This window comes from Pithys albifrons, chromosome 13 (assembly GCF_047495875.1).
Source record: "Pithys albifrons albifrons isolate INPA30051 chromosome 13, PitAlb_v1, whole genome shotgun sequence".
In the NCBI taxonomy this organism is placed as follows: Eukaryota; Metazoa; Chordata; class Aves; order Passeriformes; family Thamnophilidae; genus Pithys; species Pithys albifrons.
This window is the reverse complement of record NC_092470.1, coordinates 15,591,139-15,611,177: the sequence shown is the minus strand read 5'-3', so window position 1 is coordinate 15,611,177 and position 20,039 is coordinate 15,591,139. Positions and strand designations below refer to the sequence as shown.

At 46.4% G+C, this 20,039-nt stretch overlaps 1 protein-coding gene across 1 annotated transcript in view; it reads right to left on the bottom strand.

Moving 5' to 3' along the window:
* Positions 1-12,285: 12,285 nt before the first annotated feature.
* The window catches only part of ST8SIA2 (ST8 alpha-N-acetyl-neuraminide alpha-2,8-sialyltransferase 2), a 30,128-nt gene continuing 22,374 nt past the window's right edge, over positions 12,286-20,039 (bottom strand). Inside the window, exon 6 of the mRNA XM_071568401.1 lies at positions 12,286-13,036. Coding sequence (XP_071424502.1) covers positions 12,751-13,036 — 286 coding nt within the window. The 3' untranslated portion in view covers positions 12,286-12,750. The remainder of the gene's footprint in view (positions 13,037-20,039) is intronic.

The following is a 20,039-nucleotide window of genomic DNA, read 5'->3' as shown; positions in this document are numbered from 1 at the left end:
TCTGAAGTGATGGGTCCTTTCAGACTAACACTAACGTGATGATTGCAGCATCTCTGGGACAGCCTTTGCCATGGGCTCACATTCATCAAACACCAGTTGTGGTGCAAATTCAGCCTCACAAGAGAATGACAAGACCTCAAATACTCTCTTGTATAACAGTAACACGGAGCTTTTTTTTAATGCTCTCCAGCAATCTGTCTCCGAGAGCTTTAACAAGGTGGGCTACTGTTTCTCTCCTCCTTTGGAAAATCAAGAGCTGCAGAACAGATACTAAATTATGTCCTCAAGTTCACACATTTTAAGGGCTGCCTAGTACCACCAGAAAAAATAATTCCAATTAAATCTACTTCTGATGAAATTTTCAGTTCTACGTGCTTGAAGTTTTCCATGGGAACCACATGATTTTTGCAGATGTTCTTGACAGAGAAAAAAGTCACATCAAGATGACCCAACCTGCGAATTCCAGGCATGGTAATCCAATCTGTGAGGTGTCTCATGGACCCCACAGCCCCACAGAGAAGCACAGGAGCACCAGGGTATGTTAGATGCAAACTGTGATGTCAGTGGGGCATTTTGTCAACACAGGTGGATGTTGGACTGGCTGGAAGGTTTTTGGTTATTCCTAATCCCCCTCGTATGTGCATTTGTATCACTTCCTCTGCTGTGAAATTTGTGGCTTTTTTCTTCATTCCCCAAACAATCAAATGCTGAGACACCGCAGTGGGAACGCTCTTCTGCCTGGTGGGTGGGGTGGGATTAAAGTGGCAAATAGATGGAGCATGAGGATTTTCCTGCTCACAGGTGCCCTGCCTTCTGCAACAAGTCTGTGCTCTAAAAAAGAGAAAATTTGTGCCCCGTCTCAAAATTCTGAACTTCCCACTTGCTCAGTTTTGTGGCAACTATTGAGGTGTCCAAAGGGAAATAGCTTTTCCCTGTGTTCTGGAGAAGATTCCTAGTCTGGGTCCTCCAGCCTCTCCCCATTTCTCCCTCCTGGTTTATCACAGCCCTGAGACAAGGTCTGCAATAATTTTTTTGTTATTGAAATGCCTCATAGTCCTTTTACCAGCACGTTGTAAAACCTTATCATAAATAATTAAAACTACAGCTGTCAAAATAAACGACTGAAGTCCATTTTGGCAATGCTATGAAATATTATCCTACCAGGCTGTAGGGGGGAGTTCTATTTTTTGTGTGCTAACAGCCTGAGCCTGGCAGTGCCCTGTAATCAGCATTGAGTTCCCCAGTCATTAGTTCAAATTAGAGCAGCTCTGATGACAAGCTGATGGCAACTCCAATGGCTGAGGAAGGTGCAGACTGACCCTTCTCACAAGCAGAGCAGAATGGTTTATTTTGTCCCGATTTCTGAACAGAGGACAGGCACAAAGCAGTTGCGTAACGCTGTGTAATGGATGGGTTGGCAGCCAGGGGGTCTAGGGCCAGCAACAAGCACGTGGCTTTGGTCAGAGAAACTTCATTAGGAGCCAGAAAACTCCTGGGATCTGGAGAGGGTGCAACCTCCATGTGTTCAGCAGATCACAGTTTTTCAGCACCCTTTCTTTGGGCTTCCTTTCAGATCCACCTTTTCTTCATCTCCTCCCTCCAAAACAGAGCTAGGGAGACATTTTTCCTGCAAGTAAATACACGCTGAGTTGGACAAATCTAGTGGTCTAATCTGTGCAGGCAGGGTTTGCAATGTGACCATCCAGCTTAAAGACAGCACGGCTGGATGGAACATCAGTTTCCATTTGAGTCTTGCTTAAAACTGGGGTGGATGTGTGTGTGTGGTGTGTGTCTCTGGCTCTTAAGTTCTCTGATCCCAGAAGTACAGCAGAAAGAATGAGCTCTTAAGACCTCCTAAACCTTTGGTTTCCCTCCCATCCATCAGGCTCACCCCGAGGAGGTTTTCCTACCTGGTCTCCAGCAGGGAAGGTCCTGACCCAGGAGCTGCAGACACAGAGGAGATAAAAGTAAGACTATGGGAGAGAGTGGGATATAAGCTCCAGGTAAAAGCTAAGCTTTTCTGGGATGGGGAAGAGGGATGCTGTGAACTTGCACAGCTTTTTTTCACTGGTGACGTGGTACGTGGCAGTTTTTGAAGTCACAGCTCTTGAACCTGCGATTATTTGGGATGGTCCACTTTAACTAATACAACAAAAGCCATGAGATGCTAACCCTCGTGGTTACAGGGGAAAAGCTTGAAAAGAGACCCTGAGAACACAACAAAATTAAAAATGAATGGCATACAGATAGATTCCCACAGGTATTACTCAAAAAGAAAGTGATTTGGGATGAAGATTGAACTCTGGAGTTATCAGCTCCTTTTACTTCCTTTCCAGGAGAAAGAAGCATCCCAAAATGGCAGGAGCCATTAATGAGGAGTTTGCTGTGTCCTTCCACCCCTACCCTGGGATGTGATGACCCAGCTGGCATGGAAGTGACTGTTCCCAAATCTTCTGACTGCCCAGGTCTGGTAGAGTCTGAGCTGCCTCTGCCACACCTCTTTGTCCAGAAGCCATCACATGGAAAGGATCTTTCAGTATTATAAAAGGATCAGACCAGAGCTCCAGGAGTCAGGATGAATGGTGTGTAGAAACAGAGCCCCTGCTGCCACTGCACACCAAGCTGTATTTTGAAGTGCTTGGATTTAGCTATGGAGATGACAGCAACCCCCTCCATGCCTCTGTTTTCCTTCCCTATGGAGTGAGGATAATGGCATTGGTTCATTGTCACAAATCGCATTGAGCCCTTCGTGCAGGGTGGGAGGGGATGTTTCTCAAAGAACCTCAGGCATTTGGAAGCGTAAGTTCCAGTGAAAATCAGTTTGCAATTAGTCTTAGATGATTTTTGAAATGATTATTTTCCCTCTGGAGGGTGAGGTCTCATTTCTTGCATAGAGCTATTGCTTTCACTCCAGAGCAGGAGCTTTTGCTTGCAGAGTTTTTTTCCTGTTCCCACCCAGTTGCTAAACAAGCCCTTCTCCAGGTCCTGGAGACCTGAGGCTGGACCCACATGTCATCACTCCTGTGCCCTCATGGAAGTGACCTCTGGGCACTGCTGGTGCTGCTGCTTTTTTAGTCAGGAACATCCCAAATCACTGTTGCTCTTGGATTTCTCTCCCTTCACGTATCTGGCCAAGCCCTTCAGGTGGCTTTTAAATGCCACCTCCCCTGGGACTTGTTAAAGTGCTTCATCAGTGCCCATCTTCCTCTGCAGGGATGACCTTTAACTCATCTCTGCTGTTGCTACCTGACTTGGATCACCTCGGAAGAAAGGTTGCCATGGCAATTTCATATTCAGCTGAGCCAAAAAAACACAGCTTCTGTATCTTATTAAATGCTGCCTTTTGAGGACCCTACGCATGGAGAGCCAAGGCCAGGGGTTGCCTGAGTTTGCAGTGGCTGGCAGTTTGGTCACTGGGAGTTTTCCCACCAGCCACCATGGCTGTTCCTCACCCCTTTGCCAAGCCCAATGGTTTGTTTTGATATTTTTTCCATGTTACGGTATAAGCTGAGGGTTTGAAGCCATTAGTATTACTATGAAAACACTCCCCTGCAAAATGTCAATCTGCCTTTTCAAGGAGATTTTTCACTGCTTTAATCTAAACCACACTGTCAAATGTCAGGAGCGGATGTTTAATGAGGATCTGTTGGAAGCCCTAATTGGATGGGTATTCAATGGCCTTTTTTTTGGTTGTTGTTTTATCCTTGGGACTCTGTTTTCACAGAGATTCTCGTTAAATTTTAGAAGCTAATCTCCGTTTAAACTACAAGCTTAGGGAACAGTGGTCCTTGGGGCTGCTGGAAGCCGTGGCTGCTGTGAGCTTTCATTGAATTCATCTGGAAGGTAGAGACAAAACCCACCAAGGATGTTTCTGTGGGAACAAGGACCATTTTGGGGGCATAGGCAGTTTTTTTCTTACAAAAAGCATGGGGAAATGCACCAAGGTCATGGAAGAGGTGGAAAAGGAGTGCTGAGGTGGTTGGCCCATGGTTCTCTTCTCTGCTGAGAATGCGAACACACAAAGGCATGAGGAAGGGGACCAGCTCACAGACATGTCCACTGCATTTACCTCCAGATGGACTGGGCCCACAATGGGCAGAAGAATCCTGATCCCTTCCAAGGCCATGAATGACCCCAAACTATCATAATCCCCTAGAACCAGCCAGAGAGGATGCCTGCACACCCTGCAGCTGCCTCTCTGGGCCTCATTAACTCCTTTCCATCCTGTGCCAGTATTTCCTGCTGTCACCTCTGTCAGTGGCAACAGGTGCTGCACAAAATGATTTTAGTGCTCCTGTCACCAAGCACAAAATGCATCATGCTGTGTTATCTTGGAAATTACGGCTGAGACCTCTGTGAGCCATGCAAAGATCATCCCAGTCCAAATCCAACATCCTCCTCATCCCACCTCCTGGCATGGGATCCTGCTCCCCATCCTCTGGCATACACCATGTTCCTGGCAGCCAGATGTACCTGATGGGGAAACAGCCGCTTGGCAGATCCCTGAGGCAGCATGGAAACACCCCCTGCTGCTTATTGTCTGTGCACCACGTGCTTCCGAACAGGAAAACCTTTCCCAAAGGGTTTATTTCTCCATGTGAACTCAGTGTCCTGAAAGCCTTTACACAAACAATCATTCTTTCATTTTCTTCCCTGCCCTCCCCCAAACAATTTATAGCAGATGATTGTTAAAACATCCCGGTTTCCTATAGTTGTGCTTTTATTGCATTTTTAATTAAAACCTTGGGAAGACCATAAAAGACATCACAGATGCAAGTGTTTCCATAGCCTGTTTCACATTAAACACCCCTAAATATGCACACACCCCTCCAGCACCCCTTGTGCTCCCTTTGCACTGCAGCACACTCAGGGGTCCATGTTTTTAACAGATTTTTTGGCTTGGAACTGGCTCCTATTCCAATACACATGTAACACCTCTCCATCCCTAATTGTCTTTCATTTAACACATGCAATTACCAAAATGACTTCTTCCAAAAATAAACCACAGAATGTTCAGAGCTGCCTGGCTTCTCAGATGGTTTTCAGCCCAGAAATTTGTGCCCTCCTGGTCTCTCCTGGGAAGCTGAGGAGGAGACTGGCATGCTTGCAAATCTGCCCCTTCCATAAAATCCTGAGAAAAGATGCCCTGAAGCCCATACTTGAGGCAGGTGAGACACACAGGTTACAAATCATAATGCCCGCCCAGTCATTTCTAGGCATTTGTTATGGTGTCTTAAGTCAGCAACCTCAACAACTCCCCTGGTCTCCAGCCAGGAATAAAAGTGCTGAAAGAAATCAGGCTGCGGTAATTTCCCCAAACCCCAGAGCTAACTTGCATGGTAATTAATTAATTTAGTGGAGAGAGGTTTTTTTCTGCTATGAGCTCTCCCAGGGGCTGCCACAATAGCCCATCTCCTTGGCGGTCATCCCATGGCTTTAATCATGTGTCCTGCACAATCCTGAAGGAAAATTCAGCAGAAATTTTTCCAGCACAGTGCCTGAAATTCAGCCTCTGAGGCCCATCTTTTGAAGCAGAAATGTGACCTGCTGAAGAGGTGGGTGAAACTGTGGTACTCCTGGGCTCAGTGGAGGCTGCCTCTTGAATTCAGTGAGGTCAGGATGAGTCCTACCACACGCTGACTTCTTGATGCAAGAAACAGCACAGCATGTGAAGACCTGGAGTCTTTGGGGGGCTAATTATTTGTTTTAAAGAAAAGAAAACATCCAACTTCAGGGCTTGTGGTTAACGTGGAGCTTGTAGAAGCAAAGGTCATTTTCCCTAGAGTTGTTTTAGTTATGGAAGAACTTCAAGAATACTTCCTTGAATTTGTCATTGAAGGTTTCCTGAATTATGCCTGCAAACCTCTTTAAATCTGATCACAGATGGAGCATAAATGCCATGTTATTGGAGTTGAAGGACACAGCTTACTTTCTGGGGAGTAATACATTGCAGGAAGCTGATACAGAATCACTAGGATGATTTTTGTTTTGTTTTCTTTTAACCATGTTTCCTTCAAAGCTTCCGTCCACAACACAATACTCACCCACCCCAGTTAACTAATTCATTATTTTACAGCAAGTAAAATCAAACTGGAGACAAATGACTGTTGTTTAGTGCCATTAGTTTCAATGGCTTTACACAATATTTGAGTCATTGGCTCGCCTCTTCCTTTGGAGGAATCCCAAATCTGGATGAATCTATGTGCATTATAAACCATCCATGGGGCCAGGCCAGGCCTGCCTAACAGATGGAGGTCCATATGCTTTGGCTCTGCACCCATATGGAACACTAATACGCAGTCCAGGAATAGAGCATGCCTCTTCTCCTCTTCTGTAGCAATCTCCAATCCAAAGTAATTTCTAGACACAAGCCGAGTCAAGCAAGTTCATCTGGAAGCTGTGCAGCAAGACACTGTAAGACAGACAGTCCAAGCATAATATTTTCCTTGCTCTGTGGTTCCTGCTGAAGCCTAAATTGCAACGTTTTCTAGAAAGTGGCGTGTCAGGCTTTCCAGAGCACTAGTTAAAAAACCCATTACACTGCTCTAATGTGCTTTAACCTTTGCTGCCTGGGTCGTGTGAGAACACCGAGTGCTTCATCGACCCTCACTGGAGGAGTTTCTCCAGGCAACCAAACCAGCAAATAGCTGAAAGTATTTCACAATGCCTGGGAGGTTTTGTTTGCTGGAGGCACAAGATTAGTATCAGATGGCCTGCCACCATCTCAGCACAGGGGGACTTAACTTCTATTGATGGCAGCATTCCTCCAGCAGTGCTGCGAGTTTGTTCTGGCCAAGCACTTCGAGGCGGCACAACATTCCTGGCTGCTTTTTGGCATTCTAAAACAGCATTTGTCCTGATGCCTAATCTGTGCTGAAACACTGTGGTTTTCTCAGGGATACAACAGATATAGCTCAGTTCTGTTTTGAGCATGTGAGCAGTAAATTCAGTGCCTGCACCTTGCAGTCTTCAAGCTGTTTGGTATCTCCTTTAGGATGTCATCTCCCTGACCATTCCTGAGGTATGTCCTCCTCCTGTCTGTGCCTTCTTTAGGGTGTTGGAGATGGTTGAGGATTCCTACACTAACCAAGCAGGAGATACTTCCATCTTTGCTGCTACTTCATGTTTATTCTCGGCTCATGCACAAGGTCGTGAGTGCACCACAGTGGGAAGTTCCATGAGTGCTGATCCTGATTCTTGTAGAGGCACTTGTGGATTTACTTGGAGATGACGTCAAGCAGCCAAATGCATCTGCCTTCACCTGGACTACAAATAGAATTGGCATGTGACAGGTTAGGTTTGATGAACAGGAGTTCATCAAACAGGAGATATTCCCAGCTGGAAAAGGAGCTTATAGCTGAATGCCTTGTTGCTCATACTGGGAAAGAAGTCCATCCTCCTGGGAGGATGATGATTTTTTTAGGTTCATTCAGGCCTCTGTCTAGGGTCTTTCTCAGCAATTTCTTTGCATACATGGGTGATGTGCAGACATCTGGGGGACAGAAATTCCCTGCTGGTGGTGGCCTCTCCAACTTGGGAGCTTCAGCAGGGAGTGCTGTGGTAGCCACAGTGAGGCAATGGCCCAGCGTGGAGCTTGGACATGAGCCATCCCATGACAGTACTGGAGCTGCAGAGGAGATTTGACAGCTCGTAGGTGCTCAGTTGTTCTCATAGAAAAAAATAAGATTAAGTAGAGGGAAAGAAAAGGAAAGCTAGAAAGCGTTTGATGTGGTCAAAAAGGGACCCCAAAATGAAATTCTGTTGCCTAGTGCCAAGGGTAATATTTGGAGATGAAAATAGGTGCTAATAGACCATTCAGAAATGTGAGAAACGTAAAAACGAAAGCAACTAAAACACCAAAGGAGCTGAACGATGTATGGTTTAACAAAGCATTGTATTGGAGACCATGGTTATGTGCCTGGTCTTACCTCCTGACATTGAGGGGCCCTCTGGAGAAAACCACTTCCCTGCTGTCCCCTGTGGGTCTCTCAAAGGTTTAAGCTTTAATTCCCACAGTTTCAAGCATCTCTAGCATGAAATTGGATTGTTAAAATTTTTTAAAGGAGTGGTGGGCAAAAACCCAATATCTATATCATGGTTTGTAGATGGTGCAACCTTTTTGAGACTATTTTGCACAAAATTAAACATGAATTTGTATTGGATCAACTGAAACAATTTATATCATTTAAGTGAGACTGACTGAAGTGCTCATTGTTATTCCCAGGCAGTATCCAAAATGCAGTGTAAAAATGCAAACAATTTTCATTACACCTTGAATACAAATATTGTGGCTTTCTGTTTTACAAGACTGGTGTACCAAAAAAATGAAGATTCAGTTGTTTCATAGCACTAAAAAGATCCCTCAGGCAGCCTGAAAAAAAAATTCAAATTTAATTCGAATCACAGTGACTATTTGCACTTTGTTCACTAATTATCTGGGCTGTGACTGAAGAAGAGGGTTTGCTATTAACATTACACCAAGCCCAGGCTGTTGGAGTGTTTTGGGACAGGTGACCATCCTTCTCCCACCTCTCTCATTCAGTGGCTGGGAGGGAAGTGGTGCCTCTGCCAGCCCTGCCTGGGAGGGGTTGGGGAGTGTGGGAGGCACTCAGACTCCTGCAATGCAGTTTAGAGGAGCTGCTGCAACTCAAATCACCCAAGTCAGCTTTAAATAAGGCAGTGTAAGTAATAATTATAAAGGATCTTGGCAGCACAGAGCCTGTGGACTCTGCAGGTGGACCAGAGGAGCTGTGCTTTGTGCCAGTGCAATATATGAGCAAGATCTCCCCTAGCAGAGCAACAGCCACATCACTATATATATATCTACATATATAGACACACATTTGTAGGAAGAACAGAAGTGCTGTTCTATTGCATTCCTTCTCTGCAGCTCATGCACAGAGCAATGAGTGTAGTGAGATCCAAATTAAACTCCTTGTCTGGAATGAATCCTTGTTATGACAAGGTCTGTAAGGACAGGGTTGCTTCCTGAGTTTCGCTTACCAGGCACCAGAATCACTGGAGTAATCCAGAGGAGAGAGGGACAGGCATGAGCACGTGCTTGTCATGGCGCTCGGCAATTTCGGAGAGCACGGCAAGGTTTCGTGGCTGGGCTGGCTCTTAAGTCTGGAGACGCAAAACTGTGGCAGGTCCGAAGGCTGGGATGTAACCAAGCAAACCATGGTTAAAATGAAAATCAATTCAGACAGCTGGGCTTTAGGCCGTGGTGAAAGAAGCAGGCAAGACACAACCTTTATCCCCAAGTTGCTGTACCAGGAAAACGCACCAGAGGTACATGAAAAGGACACTGTGGCCAGAAGCACCTGTTAAAGCATTGCCCCCTATAGCCACACTGGGAAACAGCCCCTAGCTCTGGGCTTAGCCGGGTAGAGACCGAAGTATACCACTATTTTACAAGTTTAGGTCACTTATTACCATCCAGAGGCCTTTTGGTACAAACGTGCCGAACCCGTGGAAGGCAGCTCCCCATCCCAGAGCCACCAGCATCACTAATTTGGACTGGCCCTGCTACTGGAGGGAGCAGTGGGATAGAGGAGCAAAGGACAAAGGGGCTGCTGCTGTCATTTAGGGCAGTTAACTACATTCATGGTGCACCACTAGCACCTGCCTCCCTGCCTGAGTTGCATCAATACTCTCTTTTGTTTCACTCTTGATGAGAGAATAGCCTTAATTGGGCATAAAGAAATCCGTCAAGCAGCAGCCTGGTGCAGCCATAGGGTCCCCATAGCATCTGGCATCTGCCGTGCTGCTCAGTGACTGGTGGCTGCCCCAAAACAGCCCAATCGTCCACCCACCCCAAGCACTGTTGCAGAAGGTGAACCTGAATCTGCTCCCACTGCTCATGAACAGCAGAAGGGCTTTTATGGCTCGCTGGGGCTGGGCCTTGGTGGACTCAGGTCCAACCTATTTGCTAGAAACAGAGATGATAAATTGTTTCCAGCCTGGGGAGATGCTCAGAGAACCAAACCTGAGGGCTTGACACAGCCCACTAAAGCAAGGGGAAATTTCTAGCTGGTTTTGTGCATATAATCACAGCATGACAGTGAGGTAAAATGGGAGCTCAGCCAGGGATTTCAATAGCTGCAGGGTCTTGCTCATAGTTTAATGCATTTTTACAACAAGGGTGAACAGGACCCTTTCTGGGAATAGAAGCATCACCAGCAATTTCATTCCCCTGAATAATTTGCTTATAACTTGCTTGTGCTTTGCTCCAGCAGCTGCTTCAAGGGCACCAGGAAAAAATCCTTCCCCATCCCCTTTTCACTGCCCAGCACACCCCTCTCGTGCTGCTGTAGATTTATCTCAATAATCTCTGTAGGCACAGTGAAGACATCCTGATGGCTTTGGATGTCTCCCTGGCACAGCACTGACATCCATCCCAGGTGGGCGAACAAGCCCAGCCTTGCCCTCTCCTTCATCAGAATAGGGGGTTCCAGGGTCTCCCCGTTTAATCCCACCACATTTCATGGTCTTGCCTCCCCTCTTGCCCGTCTAGTCAGTGAAAATAAATACAAAATAAAAATAAGACCCCTGCACATTTATTTCACTTCCTCTACTTTTATTGGAAAAGAAGGTTTGCTAACAGCAATCAGTACCGTGGCCCAGGCCCCTCAATACAACAGTCGACTTACGCAGTCCCTGCAGCTCCATCCCTGCTCTGTGCTGGGGACAAACTAGGGAATTCTCTGGCTTTAACAACCACTCCTGAATCACAGGAACTTCCTTGGGATTGCAGATTACTTCCATCTTGCAGTTTTACTCTCTGTCTCCTTCTGTCTCAGCTTAAGCTGAGATTCACAGCCAGCTTTAGCTTTATTGTACAACTAAACTCAAGTAAAATAATAAAAAAAATGTGCCAGGTTTTAAAAAAGAAGACATAAAAGAAATAATTTTCTGGTGTTGGAAAGAAACATCTCCTCAGTGGCAGATTAGCCCACATTTATCCACTATAATGTTGCTTATACCTTAATCTTAAGCATCTTCATCTGACACTAATTAGCAGGCTGGAGGCTCCTATGGGTACAGTAGCTTCTATGGCCCAAAACATGAAAGCGAGCTCTTCCTTTTACCACTTGAAGCACGTGAATTTTTAAAGAGACAATGTCAAGTATTTCAGCCCCAAACTGTACACTTTTTAACTTAAAAACCACAGAAGCAGGAGGAGGCCCAAGGGTGATTATACCCAGCCATGACTGCACTTGCAGCATGTGCCCAAGGTCTGCTTGTGCAGTGTTGCTTACTCTCCCACAAATTAAACCCAAACAGCCTTTGCTGAACCCTGGACTCACCTCCATTCTGGCATTGAGCGCTAATTAGGAGACAAACAGAATAGGCTAAAGCAGCAGAAAATTATACAGGCTCATCAGATCAGTCTGGTCACTTTGTTCAAACCCCCCAAAAATCAGAGAAAAGCAAATGTGGTTGTAAAAAATTCTATATATTCACATTGTCTCTGAGGAAAAAAAAAAATGAAAATATCATTTTGATGATGTTCATCACTAGGCAAGCATCCCATCAAGATCCATCCAACATCCTGTTTAACTGTTGAGAGTAAGAGGTAACTAGGGCTTGAAAGGACAGACAGAGCAGGACTTCAGTAATTTAGCGCCTGTCTGCTGGTTCTTTGCAGAGAAACTGAAAATAAATTATTTAGACTTGACAAAGTCCCTTGAAGTCCTGCAGTCTTCCTGCTTGGCTGGGTCGAGGCCTATCACCCATATTTTGGCAGTTATTTTTGGAGGGGGAGAGAAGGCAGGCTGCTTAGCAGTACCAGCTGGGAATTAAGAGCTGGATGTACTTATGGTTTTCACGAGCCCTGACAGATGTTGAGTGTCTTTGTGGAGCAGCGAGACACTTAATACTAATGGTGCTGGTTCGCAGCAGCAAACCTCCTTCCTGCCATGTCCCAGCATCTCTGCTCCTTTCTTGATCAGTACAAAAGGAAGAGAAATATGTGTTCAGCATCCCTCTCGCTGTCTGCCTGTCTCAACACTGACCTGTCCATTCTCTGGGGCCCTCATACCTCTCCATGTGAATGTCACTGGGATCAGCTTAGCACTGTCCCCTGCCACCTCCTGGAGATCCAGCTGCAGCCCTGGGGGCTTCTCCCTCACCTCTCCGAAGGCTGTGCTCTGCCCAGCCGTCCATGCTTTGATGATCTGTGTATGACTGCCAGGCACTGATCTCTGCTGGGCAGATGGGTCCCGCTCGGTGCTGTGGGCAGTCCCTCGGCCGTGAGAGCCACCAACAAACCTTCCCTGCCCACCCCACTCCCTGCCCCTTCCCCTCCCCGCCACGAGCACGGGGCCAAGAATGTGCCTTGCTGCAGTGCCAGCACCGGCATCCTTGGCCAAACAAACTAACTACCAACCTCGGACCAGTCACAACAAACGGCTTACGTTTACCCATCACCTAACATACCCTCAAAAACCAAGGCCACCTTCACACCTTTTGGATGTAGGGCAAATGCCCTTCGAGCCCAGCAAGCCCACAGCAAGGGGTCTTGCACAGGCCAGTCACATCAGATGCTCCTGCATCTCTCCTGCCCCTCCCTTGGTGAACACCAAACAGTTATAATACTCAGGTCAATATATATAGGTACCACGTATATGTATTTGTGTCACTGTCCTGCGCGTTAACAAAGACAACCAACCCCACCAGGCACCACTTGTCTTTTCTGCCCCCTCCCCTTCCTCCCGTGGCTGTGCAGGAACATGGCCGGGGCCCACCCTACGTGGCCCCATCACACTCCCCCACAGTCAGCTTCAAGGCTCCTTGCTGGTGCAGCGTCTTTAAGGCTTTGAACTCCAAGGGCATGGTGTGTGGGCTGGCCTGTGAGGTGTAGCCGTACTTCAGGCTATCGTAGTAGTGGTACTTGACTGGGTTCTGGTTCTGGTCCAGGGGAAAAGGCCAGAAGCCGTAGAGATAGATCTGGTTGCAGAAGCGAGTGGCCAAGGTGTACATGAGGAGGCCGGTGGTGGGTCGCTTGATGTGCACCTTGTTGGTCAGCCAATACCTGCAAAGGGAGAGTGAAACCTGTTATTCACCCTGAACACCACACTCGTGTCTTGCACGTTTTCTCTCTCCAGCCTCTGACTGAGATATATTGGTGATTCAAGGTGAGAGGTTTCTGACTAGCAGAGAGTTCTCCATACTAAGAAAAAGGCTCTCTAGGGACTGTATCCTCCTGCTCTCTGTCTGCTGGTTACATCACTATTGTTGCCATGGCACTGAAGCATCTCCTGCCTTGGCAATCCTTTATGAAAAACAAATTGCTTGCAACAGTGGCCTTCGGTACTTCAGCCTACAATTATCTTCCAATCAACCCAGGAGATCAATACCACAGACCAAACCATCCACATGTCAAGTAGACTCCAGCAACCCCTCGAAGCAGACAGTCACACACACACTGATGATTTTCACTGATGAATGAAGGCTTTGACAGTAAACACAACAGGGCTGTAAAAACATTTGCCTTGGAACAAAGGGTCACCAGGCTGAAAGAGCTAAAACACACTGCTGTGTTCCCATTACACCCAGCGACTGCTGCTGTGATCCTGGATCAAGACACATCACCACACTCTACAGCATCAGTCCATCAGACACACAATATGGCATATTGCAATATATAACGTGAGATATGGAGGTCAGCTGTGCTTGCTGCTGGGAAGCATGTTAGTTTTTATGAGGAACGGCAAAAAGAACAGGGGAAGGATGTACTGATGGAGGAGCAGAAACGGTATCAGTGGTTGTATTTCGGGCTGCCAATAAAAGTTACTGCAGCAGCATCAACATCCTGTAAGAAGATGTTTCCAGCACCCAGTATTTACTGCACAGGCAACTTAGCTGGTTTGGTCAGCAGAAAAACACTGTCAGAGGAGCAAAATCAAAAAGCCCAACATTTGGGGAGGTAGAAGATGTCCCCATCAGGCACGCTCCCTCTTCCCCCAGCATGTCTGATGCTGGCGCTGCCCCAGAGCAAGCACGGATGGTGCAGACAGCTCATCCCACTGTGCCACAGCCTGCTTGAGCCCTTGGGTTATTATTAACAGAAATTTTCAAGGGCCTGAGCTCAAATGAGTGACTGGCAGCACCTTGGATAAAAGACACGAGGCAGCAGAGCACAGCATGTGGCATTTCTGTGCTCTCACCCAACTATTTGGGACGCTGAGTCGGGTCCTGCAGTCACAGCAGAGCCCTGGGAAGCATCTTTCTCCTCATTTGCACTTTTCGCTGGGCTCCTGAGGGTCTGATACTCAGACATCAGGAACCCTTGGGAGAGCTGAGCCTTAATCCTGCAAATTAGCTTTTCACAAAAGCCATTAAAATTTAGCAACCAAGGCACAAAACCTGCGTGCTTGTTCTCGGCCAGATAAGAGAGAAATTGACTTTTCTGGTGAATCAAATTCTGCAAGGAAAGTGACTGCCTTGGCATGTGCAGGAAGGGCACAGAAAATTTTTTGGGGTCCCACACCCAGAGATGTCAAAGGTCCTCCAGCTTTAGCAAAGTATGAGTACAATGTTTGGGAAGGAGGTCCTTGCCTGACTCATCTTGGCATCCAGCACGAAAAAGTAGCAAGAAACTGGGGGAAAACCAGTAACTCGGCAGCACAGCATCAGTTTTTCTTGGGCTTGCCTGGCCATACGGGCTGCACTGTGGGGACACAGCACAGCTCACTGTGGTGTCAAGGCAATCTGCTCCCACAGGTAGCCATAAACCAGCCTCCTTGAGGAGTTTATGGGTAAGCAGATTAGACCTCCTGCTTGCAGAGGGAAATGGGAGATTATCACAACCACTTAACACTGTGAATTAGGGTATCCTCATGCAGCAGGGAAGCTACTAGGAAGAACTGTCAAGCCATATTAACCAGCTGGCTTTGGGGCAAGACAGCTGTCTGGGTTTGTTCAAGCTGCTTTAGCCTTAAAACCCTTCTTTTATCAATTTTTATCAATTTACCAGCTGGAGCACAGAAAGATATAGGTGACCTTTTGCATGCTCAAAATATTAACTTTTGTGTTTTGCTGACAGGCTGTAAAAATTCCATGAACATATAAGGACCCTGACAGTATGATGAAGTGACTCTTCCACATGGGCACAGGACATTCATGTGACCACCAGCTTCATGCATATTAACAATGACAAATATGACCTAGGCCAAACACTGAAGCACCCTAAAGACCACGCACAAAAAACCTTACCAAGACCACAAGTGTGTACAACCACCATCAAAAAGCAGCCCTACAAAAGCCAACCCAGCATATCCACCTCAGCACTAGTGACTGACTTGATAATACTGGGGTAGGGAACACTGACAATTCAGGGTATTTATAACCAAAATTAAAACCTGTCTCTTTTGTCTGTATTTCCCCCTGTTGCAGGCTGGGTATTGCAAAAATGAGAAGAATTGAAACCTTGCTCCTACAGCATCATAAATTCTTGCCACGTCTTTGGGAGGGGGTGATGGACTTGCAGGCTGTCCCAGCCCAGCCACACGGATGACATACATAACACATAATGCCCAAACCATAACACACGCCATGCCACAGCACCTGCAATTTGTTTCCTGGACAGTGAAGGTGGGATATTCTCTGGTGAGGTCTGGGAAATACTTTTTAATGACTGGTTTGTGATGGGGGTGTGGGAGCTATGCAAGAAGATCTCCCTCCTCTCTCTCACCACTGTCCAACTGCGATAGTGGCAACATTCTTGGTGCAGGAGAGAAGAGCTGGGGATGGAAATAAAACTTAATTAATTCTGTAACTCCAAATGAGGTTGTCTGGGCGCACATGGGATGCTGTGTCAACAGCACACCTTTAATGTGTGAGGTCCAGGATTTTAATTAGGAGGAAAGATAATCTTGAAGCAGGCAGTAATTATTTTTGGAATTGGCTACACCAATCACCATAACTATTAACTGCAACATTTTATGGAAAGAGACAGCAATTAAAAGAGAAGAGCAAGGAGCAGTCCTGAAACCCAATTCCTCCATTCTCAGCCATTCTTGTAGCATCGCCCTCCTTCAGAAGCTAGTGCTGTGTCTGTAAATAAACCCTCAGGGGTGGAAGCAGCTACAGAGACAGGCAGAAGCCTGAGCAGGATGCAGTTATGAACAGGAATGGTGATGCTGGCAGGGAAAAATTGCCCGAGACAGCTCTTGTTTCGGATCATGATAGTGACAGATGGAAAATGCCATCAGATCTTCAAGGCCATCTTTTGTAAGGAGGCAGCCTAGACACAAGCCCAAGCACCTACTTGAACTAAGACTTGATGAAGACCAAGGACAGAGGCTTTAAGAAGAGCAGCTGGTAGGTGGTTCTGGTTGCTTCTCATCTCCTAATTAATTGGAGGTTAGAAGTATCCTAAACAAAACTGCTGCCAGGTGTTTTACCATTGGTGTACATCTCCTGTGAGGGGGCTGCTCAGTAGACACAGGGAAAGCAACTGCTGTATTTGGACCTTAAAGCCCAGCGGGAATCCTTCAGGAGAACACACTCTGAAACTGCTCCCAGGAAACCAAAGCTGCCACCCAAGACAGGGAAGGTGGCAGCCTCCCCACTGCACACCTGCATCAATGTGCACACCACCTCACTGTTGGTGTTCATCCTCCCCCAGCATCACTGACTGTGGGGAGCAGAGCCCAGCCTGGATTTCGGCTGAAACACTGGGTGTAAAACTCCTCCACATGGGCAGCATTTGAGGACCACTAGTGAAGGTCCTGCTCTGTGCTCCCCCATCACCTCCTGACATGCCTGAAAAACCCCTAAAATAACTTGTAACCTTCAAGTAAGGGTTAACCTGCAGGATAAAATGAACAGAAAATCCATTGCCCTGATGAAATGAATAAAAGACTCAGGTCAATGAAGAAATCAAATTTCAGCAGTATCAGCTGCATTATTTAGTGATACAAATCAGAATAGCTGAAATAATGCAATTTCAGACCCTTTTAAAACAGCTTATTCATAAAAGTGTGATATAAACACAAGCTGTTGTGGAGGTGCTAGTCCTTGACTGGCAGAAGCGTATTATCAGTCTGCCACACACATCCTGCTCCCAGTAATACTCAGGAAAAACCAGACACAGATAATGAGAGTGAGTGCCCCAACTGTGCTCTGCACTCATGTTGGTGCAGGTGGGGACAGGATCTGCTGGTGCTGGCAGGGCACAGCACATATCCCCGTGCTGAGTGGACAGAGATGAAGTGCTGGAGCTCAGGGAGCAATTGCTATTTCCCACATCCAGCCTCTCCCAGCCCTTTTCCTCCAGGTATCCAGTCTCCTCTGTCACCATCACCAAATAGCCAAGAGCCAAGTACAGAGATGAGATGTGAGCTGGACAAGCAGGAATGGGCACGTCTTTATCTAGAGTCATGCTAACACTGACCCCAAAAGCCAGATCTGGAGTCAGAACTGGGCTTTATCCCCAGTCTGGGCAAAGCCCAAACACCAAACCCAGCCTCCTTGTCCAGACTGAATCCCTACTGTGTGGCCTGGCTCTGCTTTTGGTGACGTAGTACAAGCAAATCAATGCTGAATCACAGATAAATGACTCTCTTCTCCAGGTCTTGAGCTCTGCTATGCCTTTTTCAAACACACATGGTACTTAACACCCAAAAGTTGCATTTGCAAACAGACAGAGAAGGAGGAAAGTAACTAGGAAGAGAATTACCCTATTCATTTCTCCCTTCATATCTATGTCACATTTCTTCTTTTGACAAAAAAAAGACTAAAACTTCTTCCCAATTAAATGGAACAAATTAATGGTCTGGGAATTCCAGTGCAGACACACCACAGCTTAGGTACAACATTTCTCAAGCACAGAAGTGAGAAGAAAAATTGCTCATGTAAGGATTTATTTGTAGGATATCCACTGACCTAACCCACACCTGACTTTATGGAGCATTTGTAGTTCCCCCCACATCCCACCCAGTCACACACTTGTGAATGGCTGGTTTCTCTCTCTGCACCCTTTGGCCATCTTGTTACCTCACTCAAGCACAGGACTGCTGCCCTTAACCTGTCTGTGGGACCAGAGAGGAAGGGCTTTAAGGCACAAGACCTTAGGGCAATTATTTCAGAGGAGCCCCTGTAAGCATGAAACTTTAAGAGGAAGAAGCATGAAGTAGCTGGTTTAGAAAACCCGCAGGTGGGCGATGCTGGTGGACACAGCAGAACCAATCTCAAGACAGAGGGTGAGAATCTTGGATGGGGAAAGATGCATCTTGCCCTGAAAACTGAGTGAAGGCTTACCAGTCTTTGGGTATGAGGACCCAAGCAGACATCCAAGGCAAAGATGAATCCACCTTATGCCCTGCCAGGCTGTACTTCTGAGGAGACAGGGCAGAATGGCACTACAGACGCTGAGCAAGGTGATCACTGTCCTGAAGAGCACACATGAACTGTCACAGCTATTTGGATGTTAAACCTAATGAGAGAAAAAGCCAAGGAGCTGGAAGGTTTATTGATTTTTAATTTTTTTTTCTTTCAAGAAACCCTTAACAAAACCTTATGGGATTAGAATTGGTTACTGCCAAGAGAACCTCATGATGGACACAGTGAGAAACACTACACCAGATTAGACATGGCAAAGTGAAACGTGCCCATGAATTCTCTGCAAGGAGTGACAGACAAACCTCCAGACACAATTATTTTCCCTCTCCTCCTGCATTTCATGTTATTTCTCTAACAAAAGCTGCTTGGCAATAGGGATTATTACAAGGCTTCTTGGAGACACTAACACATGACTTATAAGGGGCTTGCTTGTTTCCCAGCCAGGCGCCCGCCGGATGAATTGCTCAGGAGACATTTTACAGAATCACTGCAAAGTGAGACACGAAACCCTGAAATGCATGGCACCATCCCCATGAGCTGGCTCCCTGCCAGCACACAGCTTCCCTCTTGAGCCAGAGGTGTGACTCTGCTTCCTTCTGAGCTCCTCCATTGAAATACTGAAGGCTCTATGCCCTCCTGGCATGAAGGTGGTGAGTTGAACTGAGTAAGAGGAGCCTCCATCCTATTGCACCGATTATGTGGAAGCAACAACACAAAAAGCTATCAGCAAACATTTAAGGCAACCTCACAGGTAGAAAGGTGATGTCTCAAATGACGCTGTTAAGGACAACAAAACCAAATGCTTTTTACTTATCTCAGCAATGCACACTCTACAAATGCCCCAAATGCACTGCAAATTACAGGAAAAATGCTCAGTTGCCACCAAATTGCATTTTGGTTTCAGGGAAAGCAGAGCAGGACAATAAATACTGTGGCTCAAGGAGGATTCAAGGGCTCACAAATGTATTTCGCTGGTAGTGAAGGAAGACAAGGCAAAGCTTTTGTAGCCAAATTGAAGATGGCTGAGATGTCAGCCTTTGTAGAAAGTGCTGTTCTAAAACGTGTCTTGGCTGAAAGACTTCCAGCATTTCTTTGTGATTTCCAAATCAACTCAGGGTAGCTTATAAAGGGTAGTTTTATCCAGCACGTGAGAAGATGGGACATGTCTGCAACTGCAGCCCACTGCAGCACAGAGGGACATGCTGTGGGGCTTTCTGGATTGTCAGTTCTCTGCTACAAATTGTATTTGTGCCACAAATTGTATTTGTTTCACAAATCTCAGATCTGTCAAAGAAAAGTGTAATGCTACAAACTGGTATGTTCCACAGATGAGAGACAAAGAAAGTTACTGAAGACCATATCCCTCATAAGCAAAAGCAAGGGATAATCACAGAAATTAGTCACAGGAGTAAGAAAATTCTTAGTGATTCCGGTCAGTTTGACCTGAGAAAAGACCACTTTTACTTCCAAAAACACCCTGTCAATTCCTCTGAGTAGATGGTAAAGACAACCATATTGGTACCTGAGAGACTTCCTATATAGCACCAAGAGCATCAGCCACCTCCTTCAGCTGTGCCCAGTTCATTCAATACTGCCTGAATCACTCTTAGATCCAGCCAAGTCTAAACCTGATAAAGCTGCTCCAAGGAAAAGGTTAATGCTGACTCTGGCCTTCCCCTAGAGCTGCACAG